Genomic DNA, 22,630 nt, shown 5'->3' on the forward strand with positions numbered 1-22,630 from the left:
TCCATAAGGTAATATTTTCCAGAAAAGAGTTTCTGTCTGAGTAGATGTGATTGCATTCATAATCACGAAAAGATTTGCCAATAATCTCCTTGAAACACATTTTTGTCATAGCTGTGTTCAGTAATTCCACTAGAATTCAGTGGGAAACTGAGAGGGCTTTTCTCTCCATTCTAGAACTTTTCTAATTACTTCTAAAGCAGCCCCTTGTGGGATGTTAGTATATAATGAGTTAATGTCTGTGGTGACGAGAAGTTGATTTGATAGCAAAAATGCATGGTTCTCTATTACTCAGATCACATACATTGTATCCCTGATGTATGTCCTAGTGGTACAGACTCATGGTTTCAAAAATAGGTAAATGTATTTGCGTAGGGGCTTTAAATGGAACCACACCCGACACAATTGGTTACTAGGTTGTTTTTCCACTTTCATATGTATTCTGAGGAGGGTGTAAATGGTGGATATAAGCCGGTGTTCTTAAAGAAGTCAAAAACCAGTTCACTCAGGTAACCTTCATAAAAATCTGTTGAGTCAATTGTATAATCAGTTCCATCACTTCACTCGTCAGGTCTCCCCTAGGTTTTTGAGACCCCAATTGTGATAGAATTTCCTTCTTGTGATCTTCCACATTTTGTGCCACAATAACCCCACCCTTCAGCAGTCCTAATTACAAAATAGGTGTACTTTTTAATTGAATTCAAGCTTGTGTCCTCCTCTTTGCTGGTACATATTCCATTTTGCTAAGGAGCTGCATGACACGAAGGACAACAACTTGTCCAAAAGCCAACACTTTGTAGGACATGAAATGTGAATGGGGTGTAAATGTGGAGGGTGTCCTAAGTTCTGTGTCTTCTTTCTTATCTTGGATGGTGATCTTATTAAAATAACGCCTTAACCTCACTTTCCTGAAAATTTGATGTAATTACATCTTAATATTAAATGAGTTGGGAATTGTGTTTCGTACCAACGAAAGAACTGTGGATAAGATTTCAGAAAAATTAATAATAGGATTCTCACTCTCAACCTGAGACCCACATATTACCACTTGTAATGTTGTTGTCTCGTCTGTATTTCCCCGTGGCTCTTTTGAGGGTAAAAACGCAGTGATCTCCGACCTCAGCCTCTCCCTCAGTTCCACCCCGGGACATAACTCCTCCCTCAGTTCTAACCCTGGTCCTGCCCTCTCACCCTGTGAGGCATCAGTCTACTGTATCCTAAAAAATAAAATATCTGCCTGTGGATCTTGGTAATCCTGGCCCTGGTCCTCTGCTCTCACACTTGTCCCTGATTGTTCACTATCAGATCCACAAGCTCCAGATGAATCCCATAAAATGGTGTATTTCTTCTGGGTTATCCTGCCTCTGTTAGCATATCCTGTTTGTAGTACTCGTCTTGTCAGTAAGGCTGTGTCACTTTTTTTGTCATAAAATCTAATGTCCTTAGCTAATTTGTCCACTTTTCTAGACTGAGTCGAACTAGTACTGAAAACTGTTACAGTTTTCTAAAGCCTGTCAAGTGCGTTCTTAGCATTTATTAGTGATTTATTATCAAGTATTTTCTTTCCAAGGTCCCTATCTCTTTTGTCAAAGTATATTCATTTAAATATGAGATGCACTGAGTTATACAGACCCAAGTTTGTTTTGTTTTTCTCGTTCATTTCTTTATTTCCCCTTGGGAATTTATTTCCTCAGATCCATTAACTACATAAATGTTATGTGTATTAAATGTGCTCCCACAGACCCATTTGTGCTTATGTACTAAACGATACCCAGGCAGCGAGGGTACAGGGTAACCCCATTGGAGCTTAACGTTTAGAAGTGTAATGTCAAGATAGGTTTTATACCAGAAAAAAGAGGGAAAAAATTATCATTTACTCCTAAAATGCACTAGTGCCACACATGGTTATCGTTTACGAGCTTGCCAGGGGAAGCAGTCCCTTGCCCTTGGTATTCCTTGGCTAAGCCTAGCAGTGTCCTTGCTACCAAGGATCTCAGATGCCATGAATGCTGCAGCGTGGGCATAAAGTAAACCGGGTCCTCGAACCCCTTTCTTGTCCTGTAGATTCCACTCTGCCGATTTAGCAGCAAGTAGGAGACAGAGGATGAGCTTGTGGAACAAGGTGTAAGCCCTATCATTAATGCTGTGTGTGGAAAGTTACTGCTGCTCACCCTGGCATTTTAGTGAATCGCCACCCTTGATGTTGCGACTATGGCCACCTCAATGCCCAACTACCCTTAACCCTGCTCCTGATCCACACCTCGGGCCTTCTGTCTCGAACATGCGGCCGACTGTTCTTCAATCTGACACCACATCTAACTCTTTTAATAAGTCCTAAATAACTTGGCCCATGAAATACAATTTTATGGCAAGAACGGAGGCTCATATTATGCTTCTCTTACTTGCTTTAATTTCAACAGCAGCAGTCAAGAAAACCACAACTCCCAATAGGCTTAGAACAACAAAAGCCAATGGGAGCGAAAAACGTAAAAACAGATGCACCAATCACAATCCTGACAGCTAACATACGTCAGACTTGACTGCGACCAGCCCTCTTTCTTGCTGCTCGCAGTCAAGATAAGTAACGTTATTTTTCACTGCTACATATTTATTTTTAATGCATGTTTACTGTACCTCTGGTTTATATGTATTGAATGGCTTGTAGTTGTGCTCGTATCGGTAGTTGAAATTTTGGTGTTTCACTGCGCGCAGCGCGCGAGGCTTCATTCCGGTCCAGAGCCCGGTTTGGCACGACGCGCTCGAGCGCGTCTGAGGCAGTGTTCCTGCCTCAACGTTCTATCGGACGCGCTCTTCACTTGAAGAGCCTCCGCTCCACAACGCGGTTCGGCCTTTATTTCTTACCGCTCCAGGCTAATAATCCTCCGTTTTTGGTGCCGGCTTGCCATTCTTCGTGCCGGACCTCGCGAGTGAACGGGGGAGTTCCGGTTCTCTCTCTCCTCTCGGGTTTCTTGCTGGGCCACGCCTTTTGGGCATGTTCTATCCTCTCCTTCAGCTTTGCTCATATTTAACCCTTGCTATCCTGGTTTTTCCTCTATAATATGGAAGGGCAAACCCCCTTTTCTGAATTTTCCACCAGTAATGATATTGGAGCCTTTATTAACGAGGCTGTGACTAAGGCTGTGTCGGCCTCCATGAGTAAAATGACAAAGAACTTTGAAAGCTCGGTACAAAACATGGTTTTCCAATCCTTTTTGGCCCAGTCTGCGGGGGATAGCAGAAAGAGAAAAAATAAGGATTTGGTAAAACAAAAAGATGGCGCTTTGATTGGTGAAGTCTCTTCACCCCGGACTGAGGATGATATGCCTCCCAGGCCTCCTTCAAAGGAGGGGAATATTGCTAACGCTTCCGGTAAGCGTAAGTTTAAAGTAAAGAATACTGTTCCAGCGCCAAAACAAGTGGTAATCACTCATATTTCTGATACCGATGAGGACATCGGGGATATTGATGAGGATGATGATGATTCTGACGTATGGGGCTCGCTCTCACAGGTTTCTTCCCCTAAAAAGACTAAGCTTGAGATTTCTACCCCTTTTTCTGCAAAAATTATCTTAGACTCTGAAGGTAACCCCATGTTCGATCCCTCTTACCTCCACCATCCTAACTCTACTGAGTGGTCTCCTGCGGATCACGTTGGACAATACATAGCTTCCAGGTTAAGGCTTCCCCTGGATAAACAGACAAGAGCTAAGCTAAGGTCTGAATGCCCCAGACCCTCTCTCTCTTCCAATATCACTACCACTCCAGTGATTGACGAATCACTTTTGACGTTCTTTTCAAAATTTGGCAAGGACCCCCGTAAAGGGGTAGATAAAGCCTGGTCGAACTGCCAGGATAAACTCCTGGATTTGGTGGGGCCTCTGGCTCGTATTTTGGATTTGGCAGAATCAGCCAAAACAGACAATGTGGATATTGACCCTTCAGAACTTTCCCTCTGGACTCAGAGAGCTTTCTGTTTGTTGGGTAACGCGAACGCAGCCATCACGCATGAAAGATGTAAGGGATTGCTACTTAAGTTAGATCCCAAACTTTCTAATTTGGCGTCCATGGATCCTGGAGTCAAAGCGGAAGGCCGTCTCTTCGGGGACTCGTTTATCAAGGATTTAGGAAAGTTTGTGGCAACTTTTTCCTCTATTGATAAAGCTCAGCAGAATATCAAAAAAGTTTTTAAACAACGGGTTTTCACCAGGGACGGTACAGGCAGGAGCCGCTCTACCGGCCGTTTCTCTCATCCGCAAGGATTCAGAGGCTCCTCTTTCGCGTATTCCAATTACGGATACCAATCATACAAGCCCCAGTTCTACCCTCAGAGAGGCAGAGGCTACAGGGGCCGTGGACAGCGGGGATTCAGATCCACCAAAACCCAAGGTAAGCCTTTCCTCTGGTCCTCCTCCAGTTGGGGGCAGACTCAGTTCTTTCCTTCAAAAATGGCGCTCTTTAACTTCCGATCCATAGGTTCTAAATACTATTCAGGGATACCAAATAGAATTCTATGCACAACCTCTCCAAGTTTATTTCCCTCCTCAGCCAATTTTCTCGGCGGAAATGTCTCTTCTTATTTCAGAAGAGGTAAAGTCTCTCCTTTCCAAAAACGCCATCCAAATCTCAACTCCAGATCCCTCAGGTTTCCTCAGTTCGTTATTCCTAGTTCAGAAGAAAAACAAAAAATTCAGACCAGTCATAAATCTAAAGTATTTCAATCAGTTTGTCGTTTACCGACATTTCAAGATGGAGACAATTCTTCACTTAAGGGATATTCTCCTCCCGCTCGATTTCATGGTCCGATTAGATCTGCAGGATGCATACCTCTCAGTTCCCATTCACAAAGATCACCGCAAATACCTTCAGTTTCAGTGGCTCAGTTTGACATACCAGTTTTCTTCCCTGCCGTTCGGTCTGTCATCAGCACCCTGGTGCTTCACAAAGCTGATGAAACCAGTAACAACACATCTCAGATCTTTGGGCATCAGGCTGCTGATTTATCTCGACGATATTCTTATCTTACATCAGAATCGCGAGACGCTTCTTTCTCACCTAGAGCTAACTTGTTCTCTTCTCTCCCAACTAGGTTTTCTAGTGAACGAAGAGAAATCAAGCATGATTCCTTCCCAAAGAATTCAATTCTTGGGCTTCAAATAGATTCCTCTTCCTCTACTCTACATCTTCCTCTTCAACAAGTGAACTCCATCAAGTCAGAAATTCGGAGAACGCTCCGGAAAACTCAAATTTCCCTAAGATCTCTAGCCAGGGTAGTGGGCCTCTTATCATCTTCAATTCAAGCCATATTTCCCGGCCCATTACATAATCGTGCCCTTCAAAGACTAAAAATCCGTCATCTCAGGAAAGGCCTAGCTTATTCAGACATGGTCTTTATGGATCAAGAATCCCGCCTCGAACTCCAATGGTGGATAGACCATTTAGATGCCTGGAATGGCAGAACTATCTTTCCATCAGCCCCAGATCTTGTGTTAGAATCCGATGCAAGCCTGACGGGCTGGGGCGCCCGCTGTGGACCAATCTCGACTGGCGGTACATGGTCGTTACGGGAGTCCAGATTGCACATCAATTATTTAGAGATGCTTGCAGGTTCCTTTGCGATAAAGAGTCTGGCAAAAGGCAGGGTTCAGTGTACCATCCTCCTCCGTATGGACAATGTTTCGGCTGTCCGATACATAAACCATCTGGGAGAAACCAGATCGAAGCCGTTGGCGGACTTGGCAAAGAGCCTGTGGGAATATTGTTTGAGCAACCAGATTTCGCTCACTGCGGAATATCTTCCCGGCTCCCTCAACCAGACAGCGGACTGGCATTCCCGCTTCCTCAGGGACTACAGCGATTGGAAACTTCACCCCTCAACGTTTCAATCTATCCTCCACAAGTGGGGTCCCTTTCATATAGACCTGTTTGCCTCCCGCCTCAACGCCCAACTTCCTCTCTTCTTCAGTTGGCATCCGGATCCTTCAGCGTTGGCTTCAGATGCTTTCCTTCAGGACTGGTCCCAACCGACCAATTACGCCTTTCCTCCTTTTATTATGATTACCAGAGTCCTGGCCCAAGTCAGGCGCCAGAGAGCAACGCTGGTTCTCGTAGTACCCTTTTGGCAATCCCATATCTGTTTTCCCCCCCTTCTAGAATTGGCGATCGATTGTCCCTCTCTACTACCCTCTTTTCCATCCCTTCTGCTAGATCCCTTGGGAAATCCCCATCCCTTGGTGCTCAGCAATACGCTCACCCTATCAGCTTGGAAGGTATCAGGCATACCTCATCTACCATTCCAATTTCGGAAGAAGCTTCTGACTTCATCAATAAGGCATGGGCCCCCGGTACCAGGAAGGCATATGCTTCCGCCTGGTCCCTTTGGTCTAGCTGGTGTATGGGAAGGGACCTCAATCCCCTTTCAGCAGATATAAATTATGTAATTAATTTTCTGGCGGCACAAGCTAGCGCAGGTAAGTCTTATAGAACAATTAATTTATATAGGTCTGCTATTTCCATGCATCACGAACATGTCAATGGCAAACCGGTAGGAGAACACCCCCTACTCTGTTGCCTGTTGAAGGGAGTAAGATTTTCAGTTCCTCCATTACCTAAATATTCAAAGTTATGGGATGTCAATTTGGTTTTGAATTTGTTCCTTTCCTGGCAGGACAATGCTGATTTGTCTTTGAAAATGCTTTCAGCGAAACTTACTATGTTGCTTTGCTTAGTCTCTATTAAGCGTTTATCTGACGTTAGAGCATTAGACGTTACCTCTCGGCAATTTGCCCCCACAGGGGTATTATTTTCCATTAATAAGCACACAAAAACCAATTTACGTACAGTTTTTTATCCATATTTTCCGGATCAACCTAAGCTCTGTGTGGGGCAATGTCTCAAATGTTATGAAGAACGGACAGCCAATCTCAGAAAGTCCTCGATTTCCCAACTACTAATCTCCTTCCAAAAACCACATAATCCGGTGACGGCTGCGACTCTAGCCAGATGGGTTCGTTGGGTTATGTCCCTGGCGGGTATTGATACTTCCATATTTGGAGCTCACTCAGTCAGGGGTGCTATTGCTTCCAAGGCCTTCTGGGTTGGATCCAGGCTAGAGGACATTCTGAGATCGGCTGATTGGTCCAATGATAATGTATTTAGGACATTTTATTGTAAACCAGTGCACACGGCTACTTCAATAGTGGTTAATATGCTTTAAAAATAGCATAATATGAGCCTCCGTTCTTGCCATAAAATGTAGATTTTCCTAGTACATTATGACGGAAAGTCTTAATTTTATTAAAGATACGGAGGCGAGTATTATCCCGCCTCAACAAGGAGATTTTTGCTGATTTGTCTTGTTTCTTCCCTCCCTTGCAGCTACTTCCACTCCAGCTCAAGCCTCTACCTGATCAACGGAGCTATTGGTCGGATGCCATCACATGGACTGGATGTCCAGTTTCTTTCCAAAGCATTCCTTCTTCTCCTCTCCGGATTCCTGCTTCGATACGGTTTTGCCTAGCATTGATCCAGGACTTTTGTTCTCTGACTTTAGCTATTGCTATAATTTTTGCCATTTTTCCATTATTTTCTCGTAACTCCTAGCCTTCTCGCATCAAGAAAGAGGGCTGGTCGCAGTCAAGTGTGACGTATGTTAGCTGTCAGGATTGTGATTGGTGCATCTGTTTTTACGTTTTTCGCTCCCATTGGCTTTTGTTGTTCTAAGCCTATTGGGAGTTGTGGTTTTCTTGACTGCTGCTGTTGAAATTAAAGCAAGTAAGAGAAGCATAATACTCGCCTCCGTATCTTTAATAAAATTAAGACTTTCCGTCATAATGTACTAGGAAAATCTACATTACAGCCCATGACGGAGAAATATTACACAAAGTGGAGGGCTGAGGGCAACTCTGTGTGCTGGTTAAGAGCTGGGGATGGCCCCTCTCCAGACATGCCAGGAGCACCCTGCCTGGCAAGAATACACCCTTTCTGTTGACAAGCGCAGTGCGAGAGGCACTCTGTTATGTAAGGCATTGAGGCATGCTTCGCTGAGCAGGATCAAACATTAAAAATATGAAAGGTGACTCAGATTTTCCAGTTGAACTAAAACAGCGTCTTGTTTATTTCAGATGAACGCCTGCTGTTTTCAAGTATATGTACATAAAAAAAACACAAACATCCCTGGCAATTTACAACGTTGTATTCTGCTGCAGAAGGTTTTTTAATGCCAGTTAAGACGCCAAAGCAACGGGATTCACGATGCAGTTTATAAAGTTGACAGTCATTACAAAAAATAGTGTTTATGTGTTGATTTCTTTCGCACCAGGAGCAATGCTTGAATGCCAGCCACGTGCTGCACCATTATCACATTGTTTAGACCAGACCAAAGTGAACCACTTTTAGAGATCCGCTGCCTGGCACGTCCTGCAAAAGATGAAAATAAAACAAGAGTTAAATCAGATGATTGAAAGTACGGCGAAAAAAACAACTTCGTAACACAAATGTTTTACAAGGTCTCTGTCACTGAACTGATGGTGTTTATACATTTCGTTTACCCCATAAGCGTACATGTTCTGTACAGCGCTATATAAAAGCACTAGTGTGTTCCCCTCCTGTCGTGCACGACGTTGTCCAGCTATCCCAGACTTCACTGCACATTTCACCCGCGACTGAAAATATGAGATCAATTTCCAAATTACAAGCTACTGTTTCAGCTGAGGCTGCAAATTTGATCTCAAACAAAGAAACAAATGACATATTTGAGCACATGTTCATTTAGCCACCATTCCACCGACTGAACTGTGGGTATCTGATATCTTGTTGTTTTTTCCTTCGATGGAAATACTTTGTTAAAGAATATCTGAGGTCAGAAGTCAAGAAATAGTAGAAGGGTGAACGCAAATATGATTTGGTGCAAGGTATAGCCACTGTCGATGAAAACATTGAAAAGCGAGTTTAATCAAGACCAGGGCTTGTAAATTATGCATCAGTTCAAACTGTGCCGCCAAACAGATGCTGGCATTTTTCTGCATATGTATCGGGTTCAGCTGCCTGCATGCAGCGCTAAAACTGCACGCAATTATAAAGTGCATATTTAACGTGTTATTGATTAGCCTCCAAGTACTGTCCTGTATTCATTAAAAGTAATGGAGGAAAAATGTAAGCAGTATTTCTGTGTTGCACTGAAGTCACGAAGACTTGGATAAACCATATATTTGGAAAGCACCGACAAGTTTCTGTTCTCTGCTAAAACAATGTAGGGGCCTAATGTGCACGATGATATCTTCTTAATGCTAAAGAAAATAGGAGGTCACCACCTTCACTTCCGCCTCAGCACTAGGGTGGCAAAAACAACGCAGCAGCCAAACTGCTCCCTTCTCTGGAACAGGGCCATTCCTGGCATCGTCTAGAGCGTACCTGGGTGATATGAATTCAGTCATCCATGTACAAAACTGTTTTTAACCAAAATAAAATAATAACACCAGATGCATCGGGCGCGCAGCAACCAGTGCCCACCGCCGAGGTTATTACCGTGCTACATGCCAGCTGTCTTTCACTCGGATTATGAAATAACCTAATTCCAGTCCATAAAAAACTCCACACACTTTTCATTTTTCAAAATTTGAAATGCGACTGATAGAAACAAAGCCAAGCTCTGAACATCACCATTCTGGAGGCACGAAATTAATGAGAGCAATAAGAGAATGGGGATTGAGACCAATTTTCCACGCGCTCTTCCTGCCCTATTAGTAACAATAACTAATTTAAACATAGCACTTCAGACCACACTTCTGCTGTTTCTACGCGCTGTAAATATCAAGTTTTAATATTTCCATATTTATTGGCATTCAATTTACCTATCTCAGGACCATGAAGATTGAGTCCTTGCAGACATTCAACCTTAAGACATGCCAAGAGAATAAATTACTTACATTTCAGGAACAGTCTTTCTAGTGGATACTCTAGCTACCTGCAGATTTCCCACTCTTGAATTTTCTCCAGGTGCCAGCCTGGTTTCAGAAACAGTGGAATAGCTCTCCCACCCTCGTGAACAAGTTACTTGCGTTCGGTAATGCCTTGTCTGGTACAGATTATCTCGATGCAGTTTCCTTACCTTGGAATATTCCTGTGGTGTCAAACTGGATCCAGAAACATTTGGTGAGCAGTACCCCTGCGCACTGGTAGGCACCATGGTTCGCCTCCACGTGGTGTCATTGGCCATGCAAAAAATGAGGTGTACTGATGTCAGTTTCTTTTTTGCGACTTTAACCAGAAGCTGTGAGTCACTTCTGGCTAAGCCAGGGCCCTTGAAAAAGGAGACAACCCTGTAGTTTAAAATCCATTCACAAATGATGGGTGGGTTAGTAAAGAATCTGTGTCTAGAATCTCTACCAGATGACACGTTACCGAAATTAAGTAACTTGTTCATCTGATACAGATTTCTAGCTGCAGATTCTATACCTTAGAATAGATACCTAAGCAATACCTCTCTGCAGATGGGGCTGTGATAAGGATCAGACTAAGAAGCCCTATAGGACCGAATGGGCAAAGTGACTGTCATGCTAGACCTGACTGTCCAAGCAGTAGTGCTTCATAAAAGCCCATGTTGATGTCTGACAGATATCCACGACAGGAACTCCACGTGCTAACGCAATGGTCACAGCCTTGGCTCTGATAAAATGAACTCAGAAGCCTTCAGGAGGTTCCTTTTTGGCCAATGTGCAGCTTATCTTGATGCCTAGCACTATGCCTTGTGAGATGTTCTGTTCCTGCACTGCCTTCCCTTTCTTTGCTTCAACATACCCCACGAAGAGTTGTTCATCCATTCACAACTCTTTTGTGCAGGCAAGATATAACACCACTCTTTTTGGGTCCAATCGATGAAGTGTCTCCTCTTTGTTAGAGGGGGGAGGTGGAGTGCAAAAGGTAGGAAGAGTTATGGCCTGACTTACATGAAAGGGAGGTACCACCTTCGGTAAAAAAGGATGCATAAGTCCAAAGGGCTGGCTTTTCTCGGTAGATATTCATGTATGGAGGATGTACTGACAGTGCTTGTCACTCACTGACCCAGAAGGCAGACGTTTTTGGCCCTAGGAAGGACATTTTTACTGTAAGAAGCCTTAGTGGACATTTGTTTAGACGTGTACAGGCTCAAAGGGGGAACACATTAGATTTGTGAGAACTATGGTGAGGTCCCGCTGTAGTATAGTGAAAGTTGTTGGTGGGAACATTCAGGTACCTATGTACAATAGGATATTAAAAAAGGGATGGCTAATCTAGCAACCACAAAACTGCTGAAATGGCAGAAAGGTAACTTTTTAACATGCCTACAGCAGAATCCTGGAGAACGGGTGCAGATAGAGGGCCAATATGTTTATCCTTGAACCATGCCATGAACTTGCGCCAATGGTAGGAATATACCGCCTTAGTGGAGGAATGCCTGGCTGACAACATAACATTGCAGACTTCGGACAGTAGGTGAAAAGTTGTCAACTGTCACTACTCAATCTCCACACATGAAGGCAAAGTGTTTTTCAGGTTCGGGTGCAGAAACCTACCTTATTGCTTCTACAGAATATCCTCTCAAAGAGGCAGCCTGATTGGAGGACCAGTGCTCATGCTCAACAGCTCAGTATACCAGACTCACAGTGCCCAATCCGGAGCAACAAGAGTGACTTGGGCTCGGTTGTTCTTGATCTTCTTGAAAACTTGAGCAGAAATGGTATTGTCAGGAAGGCGTACAGGAGGCAGAGCTTCACTAGAGACAAAAAGTGCCTATGAGCGAGAGTCACCATGGAGACTCCAGTAGACAAAACTGCTGACATCGTGCATTCTTGGCAGAGGTGAACAGATCTAACCAAGAATCTCCCCCGTCTTGGAAGATACCCTGCACCCACCTTGGGATGGAGCCATCATTCATGATCAGCTAGGCATCAACGGCTGAGTTAGTCTACTCTGGCACTCAGAAAGCCCCCAGTGTTGAACCACTAGGTATATGCCCCGGTGTTCCAGTCAAGTCCAGAGGTGCAAAACTTCTTGACAGAGGATCCATGACCCCGCCTGTCCTGTTTTTTGCAATACCTGGTGTTGTCTACGAACACCTGTACCAGCCTTCACCTGACTGAAGGAAGAAAGGCTCTCAATGCCAATCGGATCACCTGAAGCTCCAACAGATTGATGTGGAGTCCGGATTCCTCTGATCCCCACCTCTCTCAGATGGCCGCCCCAGCCCAGGAGTGACTCATCTGTCACTACAGTCACCTCTGACTGGGGAAGGGAGAGGAGTCTGTCATTGACCCAATTAAGGTTTGTTAGCCATCAATGCAGGTTTTTCGTGGGTCCTCAGAGATCTGGACCATGCCTGAGAGATTATGCGCTCACTGGAACTTCAGGTCCTACTGCAGAGCCCCCATATGCCAATGGACACTTGTCACTAGCAGGATGCAGGAGGCCTGAAGGCCCAGCAGCCTCAGAGTCAGTCTCACCGAAATCCAGGCTAGAGGCTAAAACATTGATAGCATATCCTAAAAAACCTGGACTTGCCACTCAGGAAGATAAGCCCGAAACTACACTGTGTCTAGAACAGATCCAATGAAAGGGAGCATCAGAGTGGAGTTAGGTGTGGCTTTGGCATGCTGATAGTGAATCCCAGTGAATGTAAAAGGTTTGCTGTAGTCTAGAGGTGGGAGATGACTGCCTGGGGGGAGCCCGCTTTCAACCATGAATTATCGAGGTAAAGGAAGACTGCAACCCCTAATCTCTTGAAGTCAGCTGCGACCACCGCCATCACTTTTGTGAACACCGGAGGAGCACTGGTAAGGCCAAAGGGGGAGCACTGCAAACAAAGTGCTCTTGTCTGACCATGATCAGTGGGTAACACCTGTGAGCAGGCAGGAGGGGGAAGTGAAAATATGCATCCTGCAAATCCAGCGATGCCATCCAGTCTCCTGCGCCCAGGCCAGCCAGGACCTGAGCAAGCGTGGGCACTTTGAATTTTGCCTTTTTCAGGAAGATATTGAGAAGGCTCAGATCTAGAATAGGACAAACTTCTCTGTCCTTTTTGGGCACCAGAAAGTAGTTGGAATAGCAACCACGACCTACTTTTGATGCCAGTGCCTTCTCTATAGCTCCCTTGGCCAAGAGAGTGAACACTTCCTGATGGGGCAAGGAGGGGTATTCCTCCATCAGCTCGTTGTACGCAGGTGGCATGTGGGGGTGGTCACAAAGGGGAGAGAGTAGCCCCTTTGGATGAGCTGCAAAACCCAACGGGCAGATGTAACTGAACTCCAGTGATGCAGGTGATGGCGTATCCTGAGCCCCAATAGCTGCCTATGATGGTCGGCTTTGGCTGCCAGAAAGGGGTGGGAGCATGAACTGGTCTGACTTCTGGCTACTTGTTTCTTGTAGTCTGTGGCAACTGCATTCTCGGCCACAAAAAGACTGTGCAATTTGTTGGCCCTGGTTGCTAGGTGTGTAGAGGCACAGTTGGAATCCCCTTGGTGGAAAGGGGTGGAAGGAAAACTAGGACTGGCATGGGGTCATGAAAAAGGCCCAAGGACCCGTCTGCAGCCCTGCTGTCCTTAAATTTCTCCAGCCCTGAGTCCGCCTTCTCTCCTAACAAATGATGGCCATCAAAGGGCATGTTCATTAGCGAAGCTTGAACATCACCAGAAAAGCCAGTGGTTCTCAACCAGGTGCGGTGCCTCAGGGCCAATGATGATGATACAATTGTTCTGCCCAGCGAGTCTGTCGTGTCCAGTTCACATCTGATAGTGAACTTGGCTGCATACCTCCCATCAGCAATTGCTTCAGAGAGTATGGCTCAGGCCTCCCTGAGACCATGGTCACCCGCTGCGCAACTGAGTCCCAGATTGTTTGGCAGGATAGACCCAAGAGGCACCCGATGTTTACCGACTGCAGTGCTAGGCTAACAAAATAGCACACCCTCTTCCCAAAGGCAGCCTTTTGGATTCCCCATCCGGTGGAGTGGTAGGGAATGCGCAAGGGTTGATTTTGGAGGTGAAGGTCTTGACCACCAAGCTCTCCAGGGTGGGTATTGGGTGAGGAAACTGTGGTTCCATGGGGCAGGGTAATGTTGGCAGGCATTTTTCCTATGCACAAGCCCCTGTGCAGGGCTTGGACTAGGCCCCGCATAGGACAGTCGTAAGGACTTTATTAAATGGGAGTAAGGGTTCAGAAGGGGCAATTTCCTGGCTGAAAACCCTTCTTCAAGACATTTGACTTAACTGCCAATGAGCATAGCGTAAGGTCGACGACCTCAGTAGCCCTCCGCACCACCACTGCAATTGAGACACCCTCCTCCTAAGGCATGGTAGGGAGAGAGATTAAGGCAGTGTCTGTGGAGCTGTCCAGTTCACTGGCAGCTGACAGGATCCTTACATCAGTCATCCTTGGGATCTTTCAATGTCTGATATCCATAAAGGTTCACAGACTCCTCCCAATCCAGGCCTGTCATATGAACAAGGCACTGGCTCTAATATGGGGAAGTCTGTCACCGGTCAGTGATGGATGACGCAAATCTGGCTTCATACTGTAGTTGGGAATGATGATGGGGATGGCGCCACTGCTGGGCATCGGTGGTGCCAGCACTGGAGCGGGAGGCACTTTGAATCCATCAACAGATCCTTGGGGACCAACTGGCGCCAAGAGCAAATCCACCGGGGGAAGACCAATAGGGACTCGTGGGTGCCCAATAGTGATCTAGAGGGGTCCAGCCACCTAAAAATGTGGTGCTTGGCCTACTAAAACTCTTTATGTTGGGCAAGGGTTGTGCCAGCTACTGGAAATTCAGGGAGGTGCGGATATGCTTCATGCTCCAAGACAGAGCTTGGTCGCCGAGGCTCATCCGAAGATTTGTGCGGTGAAGTCAAAGCCTCTTCAACTTCTTTTTCTATTTGTGGGACTTCCCTGACCTTTCATGACGACTTGGCCACGATCGCTGGGGACAACCGAATGATATTGAGACCTTTCTCATGGCCAAGACCTGGAACATCATGGAGTCAATCGATGTTGGACAGCGAGGAGCTTGAGAAAGCGCTCCCTAATGGTGGATAATACATCAGCCTCATATATCCTGGCGTTGTGGTCTCACTCAAGACACCAGAGACAAACCAAATGCGAGTCTGTCACGGACATCTATCGGTGACCGGCACCGCATGGTTTAAAATCTGTCTTTCAGGTAGCCATACTGCACACTAAAAGACAAAGGCCCTCATTATGATATTGGTGGTAAGTGTCACCTACCACCGTGGAGATGGCTGCCAAAAGACCGTTGCCACGGCTAATAGCCGTCCACCAAATTATGACCACAGCCGGATTTCTGCCACAAGAAGTGCGGAAATCCAGCTGTGGCCATACTGGCGGATAGTGTTTAGGTGGCGCTGATACCACCAGCAGCGCCAAGCCAGTAGACCGCCGCCAGCCGTATTATAAAAAATAATATGGCGTGGCGGTGTTCTGCTGGTGGGAGCTGCTGGTGGTAGCACAGCCCCGTTCCATCCCCTGTCGGAAAACCCTCTGGATGCAGGTAAGTTGGGTGTCCGACAGGGGCAGGGGGTGGGGGTGGGGGATGTTGTGTGTGTGGGGGGGTGTGCACAAATCTGTGAGTGTTTGCGTGTATGCAAATGTGTGTGTAATGTTTGTGTGTGTGCGCATCTGTGAGAATGCATGTATGAATGGAAATGTGAATGCGTGTCTGCGTGTCAGTGTGAATGTGGTACGTATGTGTGCGAGAATTAATGGATGCATGCATGTATGAATGTGTTTATGCCTGTGTGAGTGAGTGTGTGTGTGTATGAGTGAGTGTGTGTGTGTGTGTGTGTATGTGTGGTGTGTGTCTGCGAGTGTGCGTGTATGGGGGGTGGCGGATTGGAAGGGGGGAGCGTGGATGGAGAGGGTTGGGGGCATCTGGGAAGTGTTGGGGGGTGGGCCTCCTACTGGTGATAGGGAAGGAATTCCTTGTCACTGGTAGGGCCTACCGCCATGGTTTTTGTGGTGCTACGAATGCCACGAAAACCATTTCGGTAGGCAGGGTCAAAATGCCGCTGGCAGTTCATTAGCAGCTGCCAAGCTGGAGATTGTTATCTCCGGCCCGGCGGCTGCTACTGCCATGGCAGTCGGTGTAGTATATTAATGTGGTGCTATGTACCTCCAGCCTGTTGGCAGTAATACCGCCACATTAGCACGGACCACCAGGGTCATATTGACCCCCCCAAAGTCTAAACAAATCTTTGACAAAAGGTCGAAATAAGGTCAATCAAAAAGTGACTGGGAGTAGCCCTTCTCTGGCTCTGCACTGGAGCGGAAAGAAGAGAACGGACGTCAGCTCACTTGGGTGACACCTATGTAGGCAGCATGCATATAGTTTCCAGGACGGATACTGACGACGCCACGCAGAGTCAAACACCACCACCTACCGGAGCGCAGATGTACTGCTCACCAAAAGTTTCAATGTCCAGTTTGACACCTGGGAAATACTGTAAGGTAAGGAATCTGCAGCTAAAATTCTCTATCATATGGGTGGTGTCACTGCTCCGGTTAGCATCTCGAACATTAAGTCATGAAGTTATTCAAGGCACCACCTCAGTGCACTGATGTCAGTCCCTCATCTTTTTTTTTCAGACAAAGATTTGGCTGAAAAGTTTGCCAAAAGGTACAGTGTATAAGAACTAACTTGGAAACGTATTATGAACAGTTGCATGATCATTACTGTGAACGGGGAGGTAGGTAGAATCAGTCAGAAATCTACAGGTAGAGTATCCACCAAAAAAGAGGACTACCGAAAGTAAGTAACTTTTTCTCTGATCGACCCAAGAAGGAGGGTCTGAGGTGATGGTCAAATTGGAAACCCTGCAACACAGATCTGGTAAAATGGCCATCCCTAGGCACTTCAAAATTAGAGACATAATGCCTGCTGAAGGTAAGACCAAAGCCCATAACTTAGCCCAGCAGACATCCAGAACACAACACTCCTGGACAGTGCAAGAAGCAGCCCTTCCGTGGAATAAGCCAGGCTGCCCTCAGGAGGCTCCATCTTGACAAAAGCGTAGCATATCTTAGTGCACAACACAACCCATCAAGAGATGGTCTGTTTCTTAATCATCTTGCCTTCCTTTGACCAAGCATAGGCAAGCTGGTACGTCTGGTTCCTATTCATGCAAAAATGGAGAGCCCTGCGAGGATCTAGGCTGCGTAGTCTTTCCTCCTCCTTGTTTAGAAGAGGAGAGTAAAACTTTGACAAAGGGGTGCACTGGCTCACATGAAACAGGGTTAAAACTTTCAGAAAGAAAGAGGCCTTGGTCCTAAGAATTAATCTGATGGGCTAAAAATGCAGTGAGCTATGGACAGATTAACAATGCCTGGCGTTCAGTAGAATCCGAGCTGATGTAATAAGCTATGCACAACACAGTCCTCAAGGAGAGTTGCAGCAGAGGTCAACTGCATAGTCTGAAAGCATGAACTCATCAAGAGCATGAGCACCAAGTTAAGGTATGAATGAGTCATGGCAAAAGGAGAATGAGGATATAAATGGGGCAACATCTTCAGAAAATGCTTAAATGGAGGAGATTTGAACAATGATGGCTGATCTGATAAACAAAGAAAAATTGAAAGCACTGAGGAATAGCCCTTAACCATGCCCATAGCAAATTCTAATTAGTGCAAATAAAAGCACAAAGCTCAACACTTCAGACACGTGTGCTTTGAGGTGGCCGGTTTCTGCATCAGCATGCCAGGATACAAAACTGGACCAACATCCAAAGTAAACCAATTTGGTGTAGAAGTAAGGAACTGGCAAAATCACATCCACTACCTCAGAAGGCAACTCAGATTAGCCCTGCTCAAAGTCCAGGGATGAAGGTGGAGGCTGTAGAGGTTTGGATACAGAATATGCCCTCCCCAATGTGGGAGGAGGTCTGTTCTGAGCAAAAGAAAAGGGCACTGGGATAGGAGCAGCAGATCCAAGTGCCACAACCTCCGCTGCCAGTCTCTTGCAATTAAGAACTTCTCTGCATGGTCCTGGCACAGCTTCCTCAGAATAAAAGGAGCCAGATGGACGGGAAGAAAGGTGAAGTGAAGATGAAGTCCCACATCAGATGGAATATGTCTAGTAGATCCCACTGCAAATTGCAAGGTATAGAACTTGGTCTCATGAGGCAACAAGATTCATTTATTGTATTGATTTCTTTCTTTATTTATTTATATAATTCATAGTCACCAAAGGTATAGATGGGTTTTACACAAAACAATCAATTAGATTCATGGTCTTTCAGAAAACTCCAAACGAGTTGGAGGAAGAGGGGTAAGAAAGGGTGATAGATGGAAGGGAGAGTAGGGTGGAGATTTAGTGTTGTGAGGGGAGGTAACCCGGGCGGGTTGAAAGGAGCTGAAGTACAAAGGAGGAATAGGGAAGGGAAAACCAGGTAGGGATATACCATAGGAGAAGAGTCGTGAAGATGGGTTAGGGCAGGAGCAGAAATGAAAAGAGGGTGGAAGAGGGAAGAATGGTGGAAAAGGGTTGGTAAAGAGTAGACAGAGGACAGTTTAAGAGGTGAAAACAGATAACGGTGCACCAACTATATGTATCAGTGTGAATTAGGTCTAGCCTAAATATTAAAACACGACAGAAAGAAAGAAGAGTCAGCAAATTTCTGTGCTGATGCAGATCTGTAGATGTAGATGCACTGGAGGAGACCACCAGAGGGTGTTGATGGATGTAACCAGCTCTGGATAAAAGTACTAGTGATGGTTGGCAACCTGTAACTGAATGAGACTGCCAACCTCCACTTGCAGGGATCCTGTCAGATGATGCACGATCAGCTAGACACCATGAGGATAGGACTATAGCCTCAGTGCCTCAAGACAGAGAGAACATGGGCCCATACCACCTGTATTTTGGCATATCACACTGCTTTTGTATTGTCTTTCAAGACCTGAAACAACCAGCTGCAAATGAAGAGCAGGAGTACCTTGAGGGTCAAGCATATCATGCAGAGTTTAAGCAACATTATGGGCATCTCTGCTCCAAGGCCAGTGGCCTCAAATGTCCCATGTGTACAGATGACCGCTCCAACCACGGGAAGGCATCTTTCCAGTAACAACTGTGGCCACTGCCTGTGGAGGACATAAGGGTCATCAACGTAAGAGGTTATAAACCACTAACCACCATTGCAAGACTGAAGTCGCCACCCAGGAAATGAAAAAGGTGCCTCAAAGCACTAATGCATGGCATGCAGGTGGGAAACATCACTTACCACCCGGTCAATGCAATGCTGTGCATTGACCACGGTGCCATTACAACGCATGCCTTTATGACGCACATTCATGGTGACGGCAGAGAGAGTGGTGTAGCTGTCTGGGTGGAACAGGAAGGAGCAGAGAGCAGAGGAGAGAGAGGTAAGTGGGGCTGTGGCCGGGTTTGGAGGGGGACGCTGTTGTACTTTTTAGGACAGGGCAGGGTCGGGGTGGGTTTTAGGACAGGGCAGGGTAGGTTTTAGGGTTCAGATCAGGGGTAGGGAGTCATGCTATTTTAGGGCGATGGGGAGGTAGGTTTTAGGGTTCAGGGTGGCGGTTGGATGTCTGAGTAGTTTTTAGGACAGGGTAGGTTTTAGGGTTCAGGACGGGAGGGGGTCAGGTAGTTCTTATGACAGGGCAGGGTAGGTCTTAGGGTTCAGGGCCGGGGGTAGGGGTAGTTTTTAGGACAGTGCGGGGCAGATTTTATGGATCAGGGTGGGTGTCGGGTAGTTCTTAGGACAGGGTGGGGTAGGTTTTAGGGTTCAGGGGCGGGAGGTAGAGTAGTTTTTAGGACAGGGCGGTGTAGGTTTTAGGTTTCAGGGCAGGGTAGGTTTTAGGACAGGGCAGAGTTACTTTTAGGGCTCAGGTAAGTAGTGGAAGCGGCAGTGATAAGGGCCTGGGCGGGATGGAGTACGGTATCAGGTGTAAGGGGGCAGTGCGGGGGAGAATTTATCATGCATGTTCCTTAACCAAACAAGCTTTTACAATGAAAATTAGTTATAAAGGCATCTGTTGTAAAGATACGGTCATTGTTGAGACCGCGTTGTTAAGGCATGCGTGATGTCCATCATACCTCCCATGCAGGTGCCACAAAATATGAGGCAACAGCAAGATACAGGAGGTGCGCAGGCCTAGAAGGCACAGGACTGTCAGGGCTGAAAGAAGAGCTTCCTCCAAAACACTGGGGATGGGGTAAAGCATTAAGGAAGACAGTGTCCAGCTCTGCTACAAACAAGAGGAGATACAGGGAGGGCTGGAGCTGAAATTTTTAGTCCTGATGATGCCCCCCTAGACGTTTGGGGTCGAAATGCAGTTAAAGACCATGATTATGTGAACACAATGTTCTATGAACTGTTGGCATTCTGGGCCAGGAGAATGGCTCTGTCCTCTACTAATGAAAACTATTCCATTGTCATTTGTTTATACACACTGTTCAACACTACTTTTGGCATTTCCTATGGTGAGATTATATGAACAGAGCGTTTCTGATCTGCATGTGAATATATATTTTACCATATGATTGCCAACATGGATCTAGCTGTTCTTCTTTATTTAATGATGAATTCTATGACTTCATTATCGTTCATTAATTATATTGTTTGACTGATTCAACTTTGAATAATAATATTTGTTCCACCTGGGACCACGGTTCCTGATATATATGTTTGCCCCTGGTTCCAGGCGTTGTTAGGCAGTCTCGTTCTCAATAACCACTATCTTGGCTTCCAGCACTAGCTCCAAAGCCCCGTTGCAACCTCCTATTGTAGGCTGTGAGAATGTGCATCGAATGATACTGAATGAATGGAGGGGGAGCATAATTCATGGAAAGGGAAAGCATAGCTAGACAATCTGTAGGACCCAACAACCTGTCATAATGGAATGCCAGTTCTCATGATGGAAATGTACCCTCACTCCCACATATTATGCGTGATCCTTCAAGGATAAGGTGAAGTGGGATAGGTAGGATTCCCAGAGAAAAAGAGGTCGAAGATTGCTTCTGCTGTCCCCTAGTCCCCTACACTCTCTGGAACAACTAAGCACTCTATACTGCTGAAAGAACCTGATGGGCTTCTGCACAGTCTATAGGGGCTGGCATCTTTAAAAAAGGGCATGTCTAGGAGTAGTGTCTGAATTTACAGAACTGCTAATGTAACTGACATACTTGGGAGCCTAGGTTGAAAGATTGAGCATTTGTCTGTCCTTGTGTAAAACATTCAAGAGCTGTGGCAGCCTTTCCTCCAAAAAAACGAATGTCTTAAAATGACATATTCAACAGCAATGTCCGATTGTCGCCTGCAAAGACAGTAAATGCATCCAAGCACAGCAGCGAATAATGATGAGGAGCCATAGATAGACACTGTATTAAGACAAGAGCAAAGAGTTTGTTTTGCCATGTCTTGGCCTTCGCAAACAACCTCTGCAAAGTGATCAAGAGGTGATCTGGAAGGCTTGAGATGACCAGCTGTGCCATCTTTCACGAAGGAGGAGAGCAAAGGGTCAGAAGGCAAGTTGTATTCATAGATTACAATGCAAGGCTCCTCGAGGACAAAGTCTTCTTCGGCTTAGCCTCGATTTTCTTAGATTATCTATCTCCCAAAGCAGGACGACGACTGCACACTACCTGATGACTGCTGGAAGGCAGAGATGCCAGCTTATCCGTATCCACCAGGATGGGGTCCTGAATGACATCACTAATAGGGCATGAATGTTCAAATGAAGCTACCTACAGCATGTTAGTAAAGAGATTAGACTTGCTCTCCACTACCAACAGCAGCAATTCTAATACTTCGGCAGCTGTAGATATGATAGAGCTAAATGAAGACATTTCTTTTGGCCGAGGTCCTGGGGGACTCATCTTGAGAGTTGCCTAGGCGACTAGCATTTTGAAGAGCCAAACAGTTACCAGACTTAGTACTCATAGAAGGGAGGCAGTGTTCTTCCTCACTAGTGATGCGGTCACCATGGTATACGATATAAGGCATCTGTACAGGTTTCGAGTCAGAGCCAAAAATGTCTTCAGGTTTGCCATAGTATTCATCACAAGGTTGAGGGGTATAAGACTATTTCCAGCGTCTGCAGTGCCCTGCATCTGGACCCAACTAAAAGAGCCTTAGTCTTTAGAAAATTCATCCTGTTATGTGAGGAATATGAAGTCAGCAACAGTGGCACTGATACTGATGCTGAAGGAGCAGAAGCCAGCAAGGCCTCCACTCACGATAGTGCTACATCCATTGGCGAACCAGTGTCAGAACTGGTTTGAGCAGCACGAGGGCAGGAGCCACTGGTGGTAGCATAGTCAGAAGATCTCCAGAAGACTTCTTAGGACCTGTAGGTGAACTAGGAGGTCCCACAGGGGAGTTAAATCTGAAGAAAACAAAAATAGCCTGGGTGCAGTCTACAATTTGTGCAGGGACAGCACCAGGTGCTGAAATTGAGAGAAGCACCTCCACGGGCTCCAGTTATGGTGCCGGTGCTAGGCCTGAATCTGGGGCTGGCGCAGCATCCACTATAACTGACTCAGAGGGCGTCACTTTGGCACTGGGTGGGGAAGTGGAACTGCCGACTGTACAACCTACCACTAGAATGCGATCGACGCTGAGAGAAGAAAGGT

The 22,630-nt window shown here is 46.0% G+C and overlaps 1 protein-coding gene across 7 annotated transcripts in view; it reads right to left on the reverse strand.

Moving 5' to 3' along the window:
* Window positions 1-8,084: 8,084 nt before the first annotated feature.
* WDPCP (WD repeat containing planar cell polarity effector) overlaps window positions 8,085-22,630 on the reverse strand; it is a 2,103,513-nt gene continuing 2,088,967 nt past the window's right edge. For all 7 annotated transcript variants that reach the window (XM_069234220.1, XM_069234221.1, XM_069234222.1 and 4 more), the window contains one exon: window positions 8,085-8,412. In XM_069234220.1, coding sequence (XP_069090321.1) covers window positions 8,362-8,412 — 51 coding nt within the window. In that variant the 3' untranslated portion in view covers window positions 8,085-8,361. The remainder of the gene's footprint in view (window positions 8,413-22,630) is intronic.

The sequence above is a fragment of the Pleurodeles waltl genome, chromosome 5 (genome assembly GCF_031143425.1).
Source record: "Pleurodeles waltl isolate 20211129_DDA chromosome 5, aPleWal1.hap1.20221129, whole genome shotgun sequence".
Taxonomy (NCBI): Eukaryota; Metazoa; Chordata; class Amphibia; order Caudata; family Salamandridae; genus Pleurodeles; species Pleurodeles waltl.